The 19,937-nt window shown below is 38.1% G+C and overlaps 1 protein-coding gene across 2 annotated transcripts in view; it reads left to right on the forward strand.

Moving 5' to 3' along the window:
- Positions 1 to 19,937, forward strand: part of SLC25A36 (solute carrier family 25 member 36) — a 39,503-nt gene that overhangs the window by 12,946 nt on the left and 6,620 nt on the right. For both annotated transcript variants that reach the window (XM_020793151.3, XM_020793153.3), the window contains exons 3-6: positions 1,155 to 1,232; positions 5,577 to 5,677; positions 16,386 to 16,452; positions 18,627 to 18,916. In XM_020793151.3, the coding sequence (XP_020648810.1) occupies positions 1,155 to 1,232; positions 5,577 to 5,677; positions 16,386 to 16,452; positions 18,627 to 18,916 (536 nt within the window). The remainder of the gene's footprint in view (positions 1 to 1,154; positions 1,233 to 5,576; positions 5,678 to 16,385; positions 16,453 to 18,626; positions 18,917 to 19,937) is intronic.

Below are 19,937 nucleotides of genomic sequence, written 5' to 3' on the forward strand. Positions count from 1 at the left end.
AATAGAAACTTTAGACCTCTGTGTTGAATTTAATCTGTGCACATGGACTGGTCAGTTTGAACAGTTACAAAGGAAAGCTTCTATGACATTGTTTACAGATTGCTCAACTTTAATGTCATTAACCTCCATATCTTTTTGAACAAGCAATTCTTTAAAGAAATTCTGACATTATTGGCCACCTCATTGAATTGATAAACATAGTGTGGTGTGTATTGCAACATCCTCAATAGACTGGGAGTTTGTAAACATATCTCAGCTGATTTTGAGTACATTCCTCTTGAGGGTACTGTATTTTAAGAGTTAGCAAATGTCTTAGTTTGCTATGTGTCATTTTCTGTATCAATGATTTATTGAAACCCATTGTGGGTTTCAATAGATAGAGTAATGGACGGGAACTAAGGGGTCTACTGTATGTTCAAATCCCTGTGTAGCCATGGAAACTCATTGGAAGAATGGCAGTGGTAAATGTATTTCTTAAATATCTCACATACATTGAAAACTACGTCGGAAGCAACCTGCTACAGTATTAGACACAATTTTCTGATTATGCTAATCAATCTATAACCATACTATTGTGTTAATGTCTCATGAAATATTGTTCCCTATCGAAAGCACTTGCTGATACATTCACTTCTCAGCATTTGCAGATTTACAGAGAAAAATGTAACCTTTGTAAAATAATGTAAACCATGCAAGTAAATATTAGCATTATCCAAAGCACAGTTGATCTCTGGCAACAATATCTCTAACATTTCTCTTAAATGTAGCTCAGGTACTGTATCTGTGACTAATATAACTTTTGGTGATAATTACAACTAAAAAACAAATGAACAGACAAAATTCCATATCAGGAAGAATTCTTCTGCTGAAGAAAAAAAAAAAGATAGCTACAGTATTTCCCTACTTTGGTCATACCTTGCCCCATTTGTCCTTCTCACAACTAAAATTTCTTAATATCTTACAATGTAAACCTTATTAAAATTCAGACGTCCAAAAAAGGTAACCTGACAAGAAACAAGGAAATTGTTTGTTATTGATTATATGTGTGGGATTTGAAGATGCTGATGGAAGCCCACAAGCGGGAAATGAATGCAATAACACTTTCACGTGTGCCCTCAGCTACATTTTTCAGAATTTATTTGCTTCTTTTGCAGAATGATCTTACAAAAGGAGGGTCCTCGATCACTCTTTCGAGGACTAGGTCCTAACTTGGTAGGCGTGGCTCCATCCAGGTAAACCACTTTTTAAATTGTTACATAGTTTTCTAAAGAAATTGTAATCTAACAGTGGAAAGTTTAAATCCCCTTCCTTTGATGTCACTGAAATTGTGTATTTGTGTATGTGTGGTTTCTTTCTCTTGTCAGGCAATGTGAACTTGGTATCTATATGACCTTAGTGAATAACGTTGCTGTCTTTGTGTGGAAGTTGTGTAACCATACACATGCATGCCACTCAGATATGAATATATAGCATTATGCATTTGTGTATCTGTATGTATACATATTCCGTTTGATACACCTACAGTTTCTCTCATACATACTGTTTGCTGAGTAGGTACCTTAATTTAGTTAATGCTCAAGGGCCAGTCATCTATGAATCTGGGTCCACTATCATTGAAAACACATTTTATAACAGCTCACTGGCCAGTGGTGTGCTAGTGACACCCCTTCCCCATCTTCTGGCTGAAGATTTTGAGAAATAAACAACAACCATCTTAGAAATCTAAAACACTTGTTTTTATGTAAGGAAATCAATTTACAATAATTAGTAACCACCTCCCTTAACTAGTTTGCCTACTCTTTTAAAATTTTAAAATTAGTGGCCAGCCAACAGTTCACCTCCCACCTTGCATAAATAGGTTGCCTATCATTTTACCAATATTAAGGCAATATCCAATCCCAGTTTTGTGGAAATATAGAATAGAATGTTTGGATGCACTTTAGTGTAGATAATAGATTTCCTTCTTCACCTGTAGAGAGCAATTAATGTACAGAATAAGCTGCAAAAATCAGTGTGTTGATTATAATGGCAAAAATGGAGATCAGCCAAGAAACAGTTCTCCTGTGACTAAGTCACATGGCTTACATGCCCAGGTTTGCATACACACCAGAACATACTATATAATCTGTTACTGTCTGAATTAACTCCTGCCACTCTTTGTACCAAATAAGAGTCTCAGTAGGAGCCTTTCAAGAGATAATTGGTCAACAGTCTGTTTGCTTTGCTTTGTATTCCTGCATTGAGCAGGGGTTTGGACTTGATGGCCTTAAAGCCCCCTTCCAGCTCCATTATTCTATGATTCATTTTGGCAGTTCCCAATTGTAACCTACTCACTTGTATTTTGATAATGTTTTTAGATAGCAAAGACTGGTTTAGATATTGTGGGTAAAATCATGTTGCTTTAACTTAAGCCATATAAGGTTGATGACATCATCAGCTACCGTGATATTTTGGGAATTAAATTTTCCTCAAGGTTCTGAAGCTTCCCCGAGCCCCTTTCAGTGTGAGGAAGCTGTTGAGCCACTGGACAGTGGGGCAGCCATAATTCCAAAAAATGATACTCTAGGAATAGGATTTCAGTCAATATTTTCTACCTAGGTTAGCAATGGTGAACCTATGGCACGCATGCCACAGCTGGTATGCAGAGCCCTCTCTGTGGACACGCAAGCCATAAGTCGCCGGATTGCTTCCCCCCTCCCCGCAGCCAAACCTCAGGCGGTGGCTGCAGCCGCAATGCTGGTGTTTTGACAGGCAGCGGGCCAGGATCCGGAGCAGCTGGTACTGCCAACTGATCCAGAGTGGGGTCTTGGGGCACCTTTGTGCCTGGGATTCCCACTTCCGCCACCACTTCTGGTTCTGCCGCAGCCCACTGTTTTGTTGTTATTTTGGTTTTTTTCCACTTTGGGCACTCAAGCCCAAAAATGTTTGCCATCACTGACCTCTAGGTAGTTTATGCATTGCATGTTAAAGAATCCTGTTTCAGTACGACTATACATAAATATTAGATGAATTTGGTAGCCGAACTGAAGAATAATGGTTCTCTTCGTTGAGTAAATGAGACTGTAGAGTACAATAAGGAACTAATACTGCAATTCTAGGCCTTGTGTGTGAAAATCAGCCTGCGTGAACTGATCCCACATTGGTTTTCAACATTGCAGTCATTCACATGTTCTCACAAATCAGTTAATCTCTATTTCTGAGAACTTGATAGACTTTTTTTGCTCCCTGATTTTGTACTTTGATATTATGGATGCTAAAACTGCAGGTTAAAACTCAGCCAGAGAAGAGCAGTTCTAGCTTCTATTTAAATGTTGTTTGTACTGTATAAAGCATATTTCTTGTGCAGCACAAAATAGAAATAGCATTTGTGTTAAGCATTTGAGTTAAAATAATTCAGATGGTCAAAAAAGTGTCAGATACTCATAATAACTTTTGAACAAAACTTGGATAACTCAATAAACCAGGTAATAGTAAAAGCTCAGACAGTGACCTGTTTGCTTACACAGTCACAAAAGTGCAATCATGCAGGAGTTCCCCATCATCACCTCTAGCAGGATCCTTCACATGATTGGTGATACAGTGGTTGTGAAATGGGGCATACAATACATTGCATAAAGGATAGCCTTGCTGGAGCAGAAAAACGACTGCACAATTGCCCTTACCTGTATTGTTTTTCTCAGTTGGCTTTTGCCTTTTTTGTGTTATATGTCTCTTAGGTTATTTATCTTTTAGTTTGAAATGACTAATTCCTCCTTTTTACGGTCTGCTAATAAAATGTAACTAGACTTTCTCCCAGTTTTCATGCTAGACTTGTCCATTTGCCTATGCGTTCTCAGGCTCATGAATGAATATATCATGTTTTTTCTAGTCATCAAATGTAGACAAATGTGTTTGTGTTTCATTTAAACATTTACTAAGTGACTTTAACAGCATATGTCTATTTGAAGAACCTGCAAGGAAGCTTGTTTCGTAACATACACCACTGATTCTGAGTTCTGTTTTGCTAATTACACCATATAAAACAGCCACTTTATCACATTCTTGTGAAAGGCCACGTGTTTGCAGAGCTAATGATGTTAACTTAATGTTCTGTTTCATAAAGGCTAAAATGGTGTTCATATCATGATCTCTGCTGATTGCAGGGTTTTGTTTTGTTTTTTGTTAAAAGATGCCAATCAAGCAGTCTAAGGCCAATGTATATCTAATTAAATTTTTAACTTTTTTTGTTAATAGTAATTTTGTATTAATTGTACTCTTCATTAAATTCATCTAAAGAACTGTTAAAATGGAACTGTATGAAGTAAGAAAGTCTCCATCAAATTATTTTATTATAATTAAAATGATTTTATCCTGCCCCTTTGTGGCAAGATAACCGATATTAAAAGCTATTTTCTTAAGTATTTGGATTATTTATTATATAGTGGTGCAGACTATGAAAGCTTGATTGTTTTAAAAAGCTAAAACTGTGTTATTTAGAAATGAAGTAAAATGCTACTGTATTTACTGTGAGTTGGAAACAGCTATTTCAAGTATGTTCTGTAAGGAGTTAGGTATGTTCTGTGGTGATTGTCCTTTTTTGGCTTTTTTCTTAAACATAGGACAGTGGTATCATATCAGAACATCTTTTTCTAGTTTATAAAAATTTCAGTAGTTTACCAATTGCAGTTAGTACTACTGGGTATGACTACTGTAGAGACATCTGGAATTAATTGAATGATTCTTTAAATCCTAGCTTTAATGTTAAAACACTGCACATTTGTATCCAATACCAATGTTACAAGGACACCGTGTATTCACACAATGGCACAAGTTAGAAATTGGCAAGAACTGGTGCACCCCGCTCAGTTAACTGGCTTGCTGCAAGCATGGTTAAACATCGTATGCCATTTTCACTTATTGTCGATTTATTCTGTTGCCTAGAATTGAACAGCTTCCCTTCTCTGGTTTGTTCTTTCCCAACAAGTGTTGTCCTGCATTGTAGGACTTAGACCAATGGTTCCCAAGCTTGGGTCCCCAGATGTTTTTGGATTAGAAACCCCTCAGAAATCCTGGCCAGCACAGCTAGTGGCTGTTTTAGTCAAAGAACATCTATGGAGACCACTATCTTAGACCATGCAAAAAATAAAGGAAATGCGGTATATCTGCCCATTTGCAGGCACTTCCACCAGAGCTCAAAATCAAATATTTTGCAGGTTCTGAAGAGGAAAAAAAAATCAGTTCAGCAATAACTGTGAAAACTTATTTTGTGATTAGTGTTTGACAGTACACTCTTAACAGCAAGTTCTAATGCTTACATGTCAGCAACTGTTGCTCTGAGAAACTTTGGAACCTCACAGATGGTTATGAGGGACATGTGGGGAGTTTTGTCCAGGATTTGCACTCAAAGGAATTAGGGCTACTTGTGTGTTGAACAACATATTTGGGTCTTGACAAACATCTTTATATCTCTGAGAGCATATAAACACTTTCCTTCTTTAAGTAGTAGCTGCATAGAATCCTAATTTATACTGAAACATCACTGTTAGTATTGCTTGAATGGGAGAAGGTTAATCAGATTTAATTTGTTTTGATTTTAGAGCAATATACTTTGCTGCTTACTCCAATTGCAAAGAAGCATTGAATAATGTCTTTGAACCAGACTCCACCCAAGTATACATGATCTCAGCTGGAGTAGCAGGTGAGGAACTATAACACAATGATTGAATTACCTGCAAAACTACCTAGCAGTTGAGTAGCTATAATGAATGAAACACTGCAGACATGGGGATCCATAGTACAGTAAGAGGCTACCTGGGCAGATGGACCTCTGGTGTTTTGTGTGTCTACTGCTCTGCGAATGAATGTACAGTAGTGCCTCACTTAACAACGATAACCCGTTCCAGGAAAATCGCTGTTAAGCAAAACATCGTAAAGCGAAAATAAAAACCCCATTGAAACGCATTCAATGCGTTCCAATGGGGTAAAAACTCACCGTCCAGCGAACATCCTCCATACGGCGGCCATTTTTGCTGCCTGTATAGCGAGGAATCCATCCCTAAACACAGCGGGGAGCCATTTTAATTACCCGGCCGCCATTTTGAAACAGCCGATCAGCTGTTCTAAAAACATTTTGCGAAGAATCGGTTCCCAAAGCAGGGAACCGATCATCGCAAAGCGAAATCCCCCATTTAGACCATCGTTTTGCGATCGCAATTGTGATCGCAAAAAGATTGTCATAAAGCGTATTCGTCGTAATGCGGGGCAATCATTAAGCGAGGCACCACTGTATAGAATAAGTGTCAATGGATATTTTTGTGAGGACACAGTGTCTATTTTTCCCACAGTTGTAGAGCAGCAAATTATGGTGACATAATTTGAAATGAAGAAGCAGATACTGATTTTTCTGTTGCCCCGCTTTTTATTTCACAGATTTTCTTGTTCTTTTTCCTCTGGCTTCTGAAATATGCCAGCAGGTTTTAGCAGTAATTTTCTGCCCATACATTTAATGCTAAAAGTAGATATACTTTATTTAGTCTTAAATAATCTTATGTTTGTTGGCTTTGATAAGACTGAAAGCATGTAAATGTACTCTTTTTTGAAGGAGAAGAATTAAGTCTGAGAACAGAGATAAAAGTGCAATAAAAAAGTTCCAGTCATATTTTGTCAATGTCCCCCTATTACCCTTTTGAATTTAATGACAACTAATTCCAAGCAGATTTCTGTAAGATTGTTCAGTTATAATTATTAGAATAATCACATGTTTCCATTGACAATATGGGATCTTACATGTTTTAGAGATACTGATTTCTCTTTACTAGGGGAAAAAGAGGCTTAGCAAGGACACCTACCAGCACTTTCATATTGCACTTCCACTGTGAATCTAATGTAAAAAACATATGGCCATTCACTGCAAAACCAGTTCTGTTCATTATTGAAGCAGTTCTGTTACAAGAAATCTGGGCTGACGAATTCATACAGCCATGCTGTTCCCCTGTTCTGATGTTCTTAAGTGAAAATATTACAGCTGACGAATAGACAGAGGGGAAAAAAGATAATTGCCTATCACACTTTGAATTGTATTTCCAATACAAGAGAACAGAGTTTAAATTTCAAGTAGCTGCTATCTTTCACATCTCCATGGGATATAGAATGGGAGGAGGATGGGGGTTCATTTAAAACTGTATCTCAGTCAGTTATTTGCACCAGAGATTTTGTTGATGTAAAGGCTGTTCTGTTACCTGTGTTTTTTTTTCCTCAGAAGTGTAAAGAACTATTATTTTCTTGACAAAGAGCAGAAAAGAAGATACGAACATGGATTAGTAATTTTTTTGATTGAAGGTTATTTTTTATAGTTTATGCAATATATATTGCACAGAAATGGTTATGGAAAATTAATTTAAAATTCTCTACCTCTTTTTTTTCAGAATAGATTATCTGTGTGTAGATGTGCTTCTTTGCCAAGACAAAGAAAGATGGAATAAACTAGTTCATTGGCAATCTCCATATCTACATGCAGATTAAGTTTGCAGTGATTCCTGTACTGCGGTTTTAATGCTTAAATTCTTATTAAATCCTCTGCTTAAATGTTTAGTCTATTTAACATTTAAATTTTTCAGGTTTATTGATTTCTCATTATAATATAGTTGCCACATTGAGCTAAATATATGTTTTAGTCTCCTCTAAAAATTGAACACTACCTATTTGTACTTTTGTGGCTTTGTTCTTACTAGTGGAAACTCTCCTGCTCAGGTGCTCGTGCAATACTGACGGGCATTAATGTTCAGCTTTGCAGTTATGCACGTAAACCACATGGTTGATGAAAAAAGAATGTACCGTGCAGATTGGCTGTAAAGGTAGCTATTTTTTCCTTGAAGTAGCATAGCTTTAGGTAGCTAGAAATCCAATAGACTCTCCTTTAATATGCATAAAATACATACGTTTCATTGCTTAGCCATACAACTAATATGAATGGCCATTAACGACTTAGCTTGTGAGAAAAATGCTAACCTTGTCATTTCTATAATTGCTTAAGACTTCTGTTGAATGCACTAAATTAAGCTATTAACAAATCTACTTATTGGGTTTGTTTTGGCATAAAATTCAAAGTTACTTGAACAGTTAACAGCAAATTATTAAAATTTCATGTATTTTTTTTCTAAGTTTGCTTTTTGGAATATTTACTTGTTGAAGCTTTTAAAAGGTATTATGAATTCATATAAAAGATGTCATGTGAGGCAGATGTGTTAGCTAATGCTCAGTTTTGTTATGAACTTTTTTTAAAAAAAATCTTCAGTTTAAACTAGAATCTCACAACCCTGAAATACTAAATATGGTACTTGTTTTGTACTTGGCATGTCTTGCATTATGCTGTTGAGTTCAGGAAAGGTACTTTGCTAGATATTTTTCATAGAATGTTCAGATTGACCGCTGGATAGCTCAGTGGTTTTGGGAAGTTCGATTCCTCACTGTGCCTCTTTGTCAGGGGCTGAACTTTATAATCCATTGTATCTCTTCCAACTCTGTAGTTCTAAGATTATTGAAACCTATTATTTCTGTGTTATGCATATTAGAAAGGAGTTGTGAAAACTATTGCCCATTCAGATTACATCATTACATTGATGTATAAACCAGAGACCTTTATGCAGCTGTTTCAATTTCAATTTCCTTTATGCTATCAAAATGTAGTCTAATGCCCCCTAGGAAAGTTTTGCAGCACTATCATTTTGCCATATGATATATACTAAATAAGATCAACTACACCTTGTATATAGTAATAACACATCCTAGCATATTCATGAGACTGTTAAGAGGAGCCATGTATGGGATCAGAGGCAACAACACTGCATATATAGCCACCAGAGTGTTTTTATGGATAAGGGATCTTTGTGTCCTGCTTTCTGTGCAGGCAGCCTTGAGAACATAATTAACAATCTTTCCGGAACTGGTCATGGTGCTTGGCCTCCCTCTAGCATTTCACCTGATCAGTTTGAAGCCTTTTTAAAATCAAAAGTGGAGGCCATCCACCAGGATCTTACCCCCTATTTGGAAACAGTAGATCGAGTTGAGACATCCAGTGGTCCATCTCGCCCGATGAGACTTAACCATTTTCAGACTGTGATGTCAGATATGGTAGACAGAGTGCTTGACTGCTGTCGTGCCACCACCTCCTCCCTTGACCCTTGCCCGGCCTGGCTAATCAAAGCAGCCAGGCCTATAACATCTGAATGGGTTACATCAACAATTAATGGGTCTCTCCAGGAGGTTAAGGTTCCCCTTTCCCTCAAAGAGACACTCATTAGGCCCGTTAGGAAGAAACCAAGCTTGGCGGCAGACAGTATTGGTAATTATAGGCCCGTCACCAATGTTTCTTTCCTTAGCAAGGTAGTTGAGACAGTGGTGGCTGATCAGCTACAGACTCTTCTGGATGAAACCAATGCCCTGGATCAATTCCAGTCGGACTTCAGGCCACGCCATGGCATGGAAACAGCATTGGTCACCCTGTTTAATGACCTGCTGAGGGAGGCCGACAGAGGCAAAATGTCTCTGCTGGTCCTTCTCGATATCTCAGCCGCCTTTGATACCGTTAACCACGGTATCCTCCTGGGGAGGCAGTCCGAGTTGGGAATTTTTGGCCTGGCTCCATTCCTTCTTGGAGGACAGTCCCCAGAGCGTGCAGATTGGAGAGAGTTTCTCGGCCCCATGGAGCCTCGATTGTGGGGTCCCGCAGGGCTCGATTATCTCTCCAATGCTGTTTAACATCTATATGAGGCTGCTGGGAGGGGTCATCAGGGGATATGGGGCTTTGTGTCATCAGTACGCTGATGATACTCAGCTCTACATCTCCTTTTTTCCAACAACAGTGGATGCTGTCTCATCCCTTGAACGCTGCCTGGGGGCTGTTTAGCAATGGATGCAGGAGAACAGACTGAGGCTGAATCCGGGCAAGATGGAGGCCCTTCGGGTGGGCACCCGAAACATCAATAGTCTGGGAAACTCCCTCTCTTTTGGGGAAGTGACTCTTACCACCAAGAGTGAGGTTCACAGCTTGGATGTACATCTCGACCCGGCGCTCACCATGGAGACCCAGGTGTCGTCAGTGGCCCGTTCTGTACATTTCCACCTTTGGCGGATTGCCCAGCTGTGTCCCTATCTTGAAGTGCACTCACCACTTTGGTCCGTGCACTCATAGTCTCAAGATTAAACTACTGTAATGCGCTCTACGTGGGGCTGCCTTTGAGACTGACGCAGAAACTCCAGATGGTACAAAATGCGGCGGCCAGACTTCTAACGGGTGAAGAGGCACCAACATATTTCCCCCACTCTGGCCGCCTTGCATTGGTTGCCCATTCATTTCCACGTTGATTTCAAAGTTCTTACGATTAGTTATAAAGTCCTAAATGGTTTAGGACCTTGATATCTGGCAGAGCGTCTTCTCCCACCCAGTTCTGCCAGAGACACTTGTTCTAGCCTGGCCGGGCGATTGAGGGGCCTAATACCAAGGAGGACCGGAAGGAAAGAACAAGGAACTGGGTCTTCTCAGCAGTGGCCTCTCGCCTCTGGAACAACTTGCCCGTAGAGATCTGCCTGGCTCCTCTCTGGGTGTATTTAGAAGTAAACTTAAAACATGGCTATTTCGGCAGGCTTTCCCTCCTGCTTTATTTCAATATTTACAATTTTACATCTTGGATTTTTGCATGTTCATTGGTTCTATTGTTTTTAAATTTTGTAATGCCGCCCAGAGTAGACTATCTGTCTAGATGGGCGGGGTATAAATCTAATAAAATAAACAAATAAACAATAAAGAACAGATCATGACCTGGTATCTCCACCAGTGCAAATTTTAAAGTTCTACCCATTCTGTAGAATGTAAATAGCATAGTTCTTGTATGTGGAGAATGCACTTGGATATGCTTGGATAATGTGCAAAATAAACTCTGATGACAAAGAAATCTTCTAAAAAATATTCATTTACACATACCTCATCCCAAATGCCTTTCACAAAAAAATCTGATAGATATTTGAGTATGCTTACAGAGCTATTCTATTCAGTTCAGTGAAATACACAATCTCACTGAAAGGCAGAGGCTTAAAACTACCTTTTATTTTTTAAGGCAGCTGTTGTGGTGCAGCAGTGCTGTGGAGATGGAAGTGTCATAGATAAAGAAATGACACCAGCTTCATTTAAAGAAAAATAGTTCTTTTCTCTATTGAATTGATAATGGATTATATATACTGAGGAGGCAACTCTGGCTTTGCAGATACTTTTCATTTGAAATTCACTTTACCCTTTATCATTGGCTATATTGACTAGGGTTGATGGGATTTGTAGCTAAGAAAGATTTGGGGCCAGAGTTGCTCACTCCTGCTATCTATAAATGGAAGCATTTGTATGTGAAAGAACATTCTTATTTCTATAAGAAGGCTATATTTCTTATAACTTTTGCTAATGAACTTATAACATTACAATAATAGGTGCTGTCAAGTAAATGTCAAAATGATTCTTTTGTAGGTATAAAGTACTCAGAGGTGGAGTACTATACTTTCACTATAATGCATATATAATGCACCATAGTTTGTTATAGCATTGTGGCCTTTCAGGCTAATGATTATATTAATGTAGTCACTGATAAGAGTTAAAACATTTCTTTAGAACTTGGTCTGTTATATTATTCTTAGTGCTGTTTTGCTGGCACTGGCCCATTTTGATTTTGCTGGCACTGGCCCATTTTGATTGAAGTACGGAAGATAACAGCACAGTTGAACTGTATGATTTGCTCTTATTCTGTCCATCTTCCCCTTGGTTTATGCTTGTGGAAATACTGAAAATTATCTTGATCTGTAACATGGAAGCTAAATTTTAAATTTATACAGGATATTTAGTTCAGGCGCAGTCTCAAATTTGAAGTTAAATATGTTTCAACATGGTGCAAAGTCTTGTTTTTCTCTGTGTGACAAGGTTAGCATTTTAAAACAAAGCAAAGCACCAAAGTAGCACTTTGGGCTTTTTAAACAAACATATTGTAGGTAAGTATTTTACAGAAATGGTTAAACTGCTGCAGATGGCAGAAATTTCAGTACTCAGCACATTTTGCAAAATCTTTTTTTGAAAAAAAATATATCTGTGGCCTGTATTCCTTTTTTCCCTTTCCTTTTTTATTGCTCTCCACTTTTAAAAGTTAGATCTCACCTTTTAATAATTCACAAATCCTTCCATTGGGATTCAACTTTATCACATGTGTCTGATGAGGTCACTGCTTGTTGTTATGATACAGAAAAGCCTGTGTCTATTTTAGGCATTTACTGTACATTTCTCCCGTGAAAAGAGTGAGATCGTGTCATCTCATGCTCCCCATCCGCAGGTCACTTCCTGCAGAAATATGGACTAACTTAAACCTCGTGAGTACTGAACTGAGCGTCTCTTGCAGCCTCTAGCGTAAGAACCACAACTTGGGTTTGTAACAGCTCTTAAACAAAGAAAGTAAGGGGAATCTTTATATCTCAATTCCGATTGTGTATTCATTGTTCTAAAATATCACTGAGCTATTCCTTTCCTTGGGGAAAGGTGGAAAAATATTATTGATCAATGCTGTGTATTTTAGCCAGGTTGGGAAAATTATGCTCCTTGCTAACAGTATGTAAGATTTCTAATTTTTAATTATGTAGGAGAAAGTATTTTATAACTGCTCTTAACAATACTGCAGTCCATATCACTTGTTGCCACTTTTAAAATATTCTTTAGCATTATATTTACATTCAGTATAGCAGTTAATTTGGACTTTGTACATCAAATCAGTGCAGATACATACCTGGGATCTTAGCTGTTTTATTTTCAAGTTGTTGTTTTGCCTCGTGTGGGTACGAGTGTCCATTGCAGTTAAAAAATTGAATGAATGACTTAATCGCAGATAGAGTTAAATAATTGGGTAGATTGGTGCAATTGAAAGAGCATTTCCCTTTGTTAGTTTAGTAATGAATTCCTCTTTCTACACTTCTTCAGCCCAATGAGACTTTTTAATGCTTGTGACTTAGGAGTGGCATTGCAATCTATGAATGCACACCAGTGTAGTGGTGCACATGGGAACAGGACAAAATAAAATTTTAGGTTTCATTGGCTGTGTTCAGATGCCACAATATGTTAGAAATCTTCAGAATTCTGCCTTATGAATGAGCAAGCATGCTGCTGGTTGCAGTTCACTCACTCCCACTTGGCATGTGCCCCCCAGAGTGGCTAAACTAGATAGTCTTTTGTTTCAAATCTGTACTGGAGTGAGAACGACTTTTTTTAAAAAAAGGCAGTGTGCAGGCTTCTAAAAATCCTGTTGTCATATGCTAAGATGTTACAAAAGTAAATCGAAGGAGAGGGAGTTGATTTTAAGTACTTGCCTTCATATTGTCCTGAATATACTTCTGGAATGAGATACCGAGCCTCATCAAACTGTGCAGTGACATTAGATTTCAATTGGGGTAGTCCATTTTTGTTCACTTAATAAAGATGTCACACTGGCATGATTGTGGAATTTGGTTTGCACCAAAATAGTTACTGATATGTATGTCTGTTGTTCATCATGAGACTTCTTGTGACCTTCCTTACCCAACAAGTTGGAACTATAAACCAGAGCTTGTTCTTGGCTTTGGAATCTGATATGCTGAAGGAGATAAAGCTAATGATTCTTGTTCAGTGCATCAACTAGTCAAACCACAATCAGAGACTCTCTAGCTTGTTTAGTCCATCTTTTTGTCAGGAAGAACCAAATGAGAATGATTGAACAGCTAGCATTAGCATGTGTGCTCATTCACAAAAACTCAGAATTTTGTTTTATCATGACAGTGACATGCCAACGCTAAGCACTTCAGAGTTCCATTGATTTAATTTTTCTTCCATTATTTGGAATAAAAGATATACATCTGTTTATGTGATACATATACTTGTTCTGTTCCAATTTGAAGGCACCCTTTTCAGACTTCTGTATCTTCCAAACATACTGAGCTAGACATATCAACCAAATCCTATTAGTTACACCTATTAGCTGCAAGTTAAGAAGTAAGCATGGGTACTTGCTGTTTCATATCAATTTGTGCAGCTCAGTATGCAGCACTAAATGCCTTAAGCTCACTTCTTAACTTCCAGCAATTTTTTGCCAGTTACCTTATGTTGACATGAAAACTCAGTAGGATTTTGGCAACTGACTTAGATTTGTATCCCAATGACCTGACATTGGGTATCTGGCATTTCATGTCCAGGCTACTCTAATCTTTTATTTTGTTTTTGTATAAAAATTAAAAATACAGTCCTGTACACATTTACATGAAAGTAAATGCCATTGAACTCCATGTAGCTCACTCCTAAGAAGATGTATAGGGTTGGACTGTAAGAGTCCTCAAATCCAAAATGGCAGGATAACTATTTTTCATATGATTAAACTTTTGAAGAACATTAAGGGACCGGTGGCCCTTTTCTTGAAAATGCCAGATAAAATATAGACAGGTTCATGCACTTGTCCACATTATAGCTAACCATCCTCCCCCCAAAAGATATGTGTTAAGAATGATTACTTATTTATGACTACAGGAAGTACAAGGACTTAAAGACATGACTGTGTCACAAGTAAAAGCTGCTAATTAGGCGTATCTGTATTTTGTTAATCTGTTTTTATGTTTAAATAAAGGTTAAGCTTAAAATAATTTTTCCAGTTTTAAAAAGTGCTATTTTCAGTAGAATCAACTTAGTATTTTGCTGTTACTGCCCACCATCTCTACTCACCAGCATTATTGCTACTACTATGATCTCATAACCAGAAAATGATAGGAGAAAATTTTTGGCCTATTTAAATTAACCTACTTTAGGGAGTACCAATTAAAAGAGTATATCATAATTTTGATCATTTGCTTACTTTTACTGAACAGACTCCTTAAATGGATCCAGTAGCCTTTGACAGAGAATGATATGGCACTGAGAGGGTGAAAGTCACATTACTGATTAACTTTAAGCATTTTGGTGTAGCAGTTTAAATATTGTAGGTAATTCAGAGGCTCTCAATTAATCCTGAGAAATAAAACCTCATGTTTAAAATTTGACACGAACTAAACTTTAAAACAGTTAAGATCCTTTGGCATTTCTGCTTTTTTTTTTTTCTTTTCTTGCTATAATCCTATACATGGTGACTTAGGAGTAAACCCCACTGTTCTTAGTAGAACATAATTTTAATAGACATGTATAAGATTATAGTGCCAGTCATTTAAGTACAAGTGTTTCTGTGTGAATGCCTTTAGAGAATGCCCAGAAGAAATTTATCGACAAACTTTGTATAATCCACAAGTACGTTTCTACATTCTCTGATAGGTGCAGCAAAAATATGTATGAGAGAGACATTGAACAAGGTGCTCCTGTACATTCACATCCTAAAATGCCTGTTTCCCTTTTTTTGCAGGAAGAGAATAGGATTTGTTCTTTAAGAAGAGTGATTTGCATATCATTCCAATAAAATAAGTTATATAGCAATAAATAAAGTATTCTAGGTTTCACATATTCTGTAGCTCCCTCTTTCAGCCCTGAAAATATATTGCATTTTATCTTAGTCTTATAAACTGAATAGCTTTTGAAACCTGTCTTCCCAAATTGCTTTTTTTTCCTTTGTGGTTCTGCAGTAGAGGAAAGTAAATTCTTATTTAATCACAATATAGATAACAGAGCAGTAGTGGCTTCTAACCCTATTGAGATTCTGAATAGTTGCTACCGTACTGTTTAGTAGTCCATAGTACATATGAAATAGTGTAATGCTTAACAACTCACTTTTCTATGTTTGTACAAGTATTTCTGGGTCCCCTCAACAATATTTGCTTTGAATACTAAACTGACAAGACATAATTAATACAACATAATGTTTAATTATACTGTACAATTGAATATTGACATGTTTATATACAATATTATTTGTCTGGCTGCACAACAGTAAACAGTTATTCCGTTAATGTATTTCTATACTTTGCTGTGTATTTCCATTATATAAATTAAATTTACCAAAAATGTTTTATGCTTTTCTGATAGATTTTAGTTTATTTGCACTTTGATTTTATTTGGAGTGCACTTAAATTCAGTTGGTATTTTCTAAATCTTGTTAGAAAGGTGGCAAAAAGGGATTTTTTTTTAGCAAACTGGGTTTTATATACATCCTTTTGACTAATAAAAATAAGAGAAATATTTATTTCAAGTAATTATGCAAAATGTATTGGGTTTTTGGACTTGTAAAAATAGTAAAATATCATTAGAGGCCTATTTCTGGTTGTTAGCATAGTGCACATAAGTTCACATCAACTTGTACCTATTGTTGATTTGTATTTTAGCATATAAGAAATAGTTTATCATGCTTTTAAGAGACCTAATCTGTCTTTCTATAATATTTATCTAGGTTTTACTGCGATCACGGCAACCAATCCAATTTGGTTCATAAAAACACGATTGCAACTTGATGCAAGGTAAAAAAGATAAGTTTATACAAAATGTAAACGAATTGGCATTGCAAAGAAAAATTTATACAGAATGTAAACAAATTGGCATTGCAAGGACAACATTTTTTAATTGATTGTGGTTCTACAGATGGGCTGATGTTACCAGAATTCATTCTATACTGACTTCATCTCAGCAGTTTTAATACATATAGTTGTGCCCCGCTTGACGATGACCCCGCTTGATGACGAAATCGCTTAACGATGAGTTTTTTGCTATTGCTATTGCGATCGCAAAACGATGGTTCCTATGGGGGAAATCCGCTTTACGTCGATTAGGTGCCTGCTTCGCAAACCGTTTGTTCGCAAAACGATGTTTTTTCTGGCTCCACAAAATGACTTTCCTTCACAAAATGTTTTCCCTGCCTTCGCAAAATGGCTGTTTTCCATACCCCTGCTTTGGAAGACAGTGATTTTAAACAGCTGATCGGCAGTTCTCTATGGGCGATCTTCGCTGGAGGATGAGGCATTTCCCCATTGCAACACATTAACCGGTTTTCAATGCATTCCAATGGGTTTTTTCCGCTTGACGACGATTTCGCTTAACAGCAATTTTCCTGGAACGGATTATCATCGTCAAGCGGGGCACCACTGTACTCTCAATGTTGTATATTCAAATAAGCCTTCACTAACAGATTTCCAGCAGATTTTCTGCTGCTTTAGCTATTGTGAAAAGTTTCATAAAAGAGATTTCTGCCACGGTATCCTTATGCAATACATATGATTTATGGGCCTTCTGAACCTTTCCTCTGAGGATTTCTATGATTATTTTAATCAGAGGCAAAGGTTAAACTGGTACCTAACAGATATTCACCTGAACAAACATACAGATAAGAACAGGATTGTAGTTCTGACCTTGTCCCCCTCTTCCCCGTGATACATGTTTAGCAAAAGGTTTGGAGACCTGTGAACATGAGGTATCTGCACCTTCACAAAAGCTAAATTTATTAGAAACAGTCTTTGTATATAGAGAAGCTGAGATTTAGTCCTGAAGGGGCATTTGTCTGAAGATCTGGAGAGCTGTTGTCTATTAGAATAGACAGTACTGGACTATATGAAACAAGGGTCAACTCAACAGCCCATTTTATATTGCTTGAAATCATGCAAGGGGAGAATGACTATTTTCTCCATTTGCAACATGCTTGTTTTCATGGGCTTTGTACCATCACAGAACTCAGAATGTTAACTTTTTAAAAGTAACTTGTTTCATCAGCAGTAAATCATTACAGTTCGCATTGCCCCATATGCAAAAGTAACTGTTTCTCATTCCAAACATTCCTTGTTACTCTGGACAGTCTTTGGGAAATGTATAAAATGCTCACTGATTCCCTCAAGTGGTCAGTTGTCATTATTGCACAAAAATATTGTTCGTCTTCTTCCTCAAGGATGCCAATATGATATAGTAGATGGACTAGGATGCAGGAGACTTGGGTTCCAATTTCTACTCAGCCATGGAAACACATGTCAGGGGACTGAGGTGGCACTGGTGAACCTAGTCTTTTTAGAGTTGCTATACGAGAACCATTGGAAAGTATGTGCCTCTTCTCCTCCTCCTCTACTACTCAAATAAAAAATAACTCGGTCTTTTATATTGAAAAAGTTGTGCATCACAGTGATGGTTCTTAAAGCCCCCAAAGTAATCCACTCCACCTTATTCCAAAAAGTAACACATTACTGAAGTTAAATCTTACTTCTGAGATTGTACATATTAAGAAGGGAGACATTAGCAGAAGGAATGATATTTTCCACCTTCATGTTGCCTACCCAATGTAATAAGGGCTGTTGTAGTAAAGCATTTTTGTGATTGTCATTTTTCTGTTATCTAGCCCATAGTGATCTGAAGATAAACATATTGCCCTGAGAACTGAGGTAGAATAGTTGCATTCGTAGGATTCTTCTTTCTCTTCATAGTTTGGGCATAGCTATTTGAGTGTAAATATAGCGAACTGAAAACAAAACAATAGCTAGATGGCTTGCTGTATTTCTGTAGAGTGTTCATGTTTTCCTGCTCAGTAAAAGCTTACAGGCAAGTTCCAGAAAAAGTGTGACCCTCTGGGTACTTTGTCTATTGCCATATGATGTCTGCATCTGGAAAAATATTAAACCTTTTCAAGTTACTTTGTGTTTTTCTCCCTTTCTTACAGGAATCGTGGGGAAAAACGGATGAGTGCTTTTGAATGTGTTCGCAAAGTCTATAAGTCAGAAGGATTTAAAGGTTTTTACCGAGGAATGTCTGCATCCTATGCAGGCATATCAGAGACTGTTATTCACTTTGTTATTTATGAGAGTATTAAGCAAAAGCTGTTGGAATGTAAGTCTGCTTCTGCTATGGATGAAGATGATGAATCTGTCAAAGAACCATCTGACTTTGCTGGCATGATGATGGCTGCAGCCACTTCCAAAACCTGTGCCACATCTATAGCCTATCCACATGGTAAGAAAGTGTTGTTTTTGGGAGCCCATGTGCCAAATCCTTTTAAAATGACAGTGCAAGTCATTTCACATTTGCTGTGAAAAAGTATACTGTAGCCTTGGGTGGGGTTGGGGGATTTTGAAATGACTGGTGAGGATTTCTTTAGATTCCTCAAAAATCTGTGGGAATTGGGGACCGGGAAAAATGTCTAAATAGGCATTTAACTGTACTCTTTATACAAAATACAGTGGTGCCCCGCGTAGCGACGATAATCTGTTCCAAAAAATTCATCGCTATACGGATTCGTCGCTATGTGGGGCAAAAAACCCCATAGAAACGCATTAAACTCTGTTTAATGCGTTCCTATGGGGACAAAACTCACCGCTCAGCTGGGGGAAAATGTCTGCGGTGGCCTCGGAAGGACCCTTCCGAAGGGTCCTTCTGAGACCACCCCTGGGATTCCCCTTCGGAGGGGGCATTTTCCCCGAGCTGAGCGGGAGCCCCGCCGCTTAGCTTGGGGGGAAATCCCAGTGGTAGCCTCGGAAGGACCCTTCTGAAGGGTCCTTCCGAGGCCACCGCCGGGATCCCCCTTCCCCGCGGCCGGCTTCCCCAGCCATGGTCGGACTCTCAGGAGTCCGACCATGCCTGGGGTAGCCGGCCGCGGGTCGGATCCAAGCCGCGGGGGGAGGGTGGGGGGATCCGGATGCCTTTCAGGCATCCCGGGCTTGGATCCCACCCGCCGCCGGTTACCCAAGCCATCGCTATGCGGATTCGTCATTAAACGGGGCACTCGTTATACGAGGCACCACTGTATTGTAACTTAGACAAAAGAGAGGTTTTAGGGCAACTTTGAGGTGGATTTGTCATCAACTAGTGTAGACTCCCATAAATAATCAGGTTCACAACTTGATGGTGCCTCTTGATAGTTAACAGCAGTAATGAGGAGCTTGAGTTGATGAACTAGTTAACTTTAAGTGGTTTGAGGTTTGTATTTGTCCCAAAAAGTACCACGTTTTATATGTCCCTCCCCACTGTTCCATTA

This window comes from Pogona vitticeps, chromosome 3 (genome assembly GCF_051106095.1).
Source record: "Pogona vitticeps strain Pit_001003342236 chromosome 3, PviZW2.1, whole genome shotgun sequence".
NCBI lineage: Eukaryota > Metazoa > Chordata > Lepidosauria > Squamata > Agamidae > Pogona > Pogona vitticeps.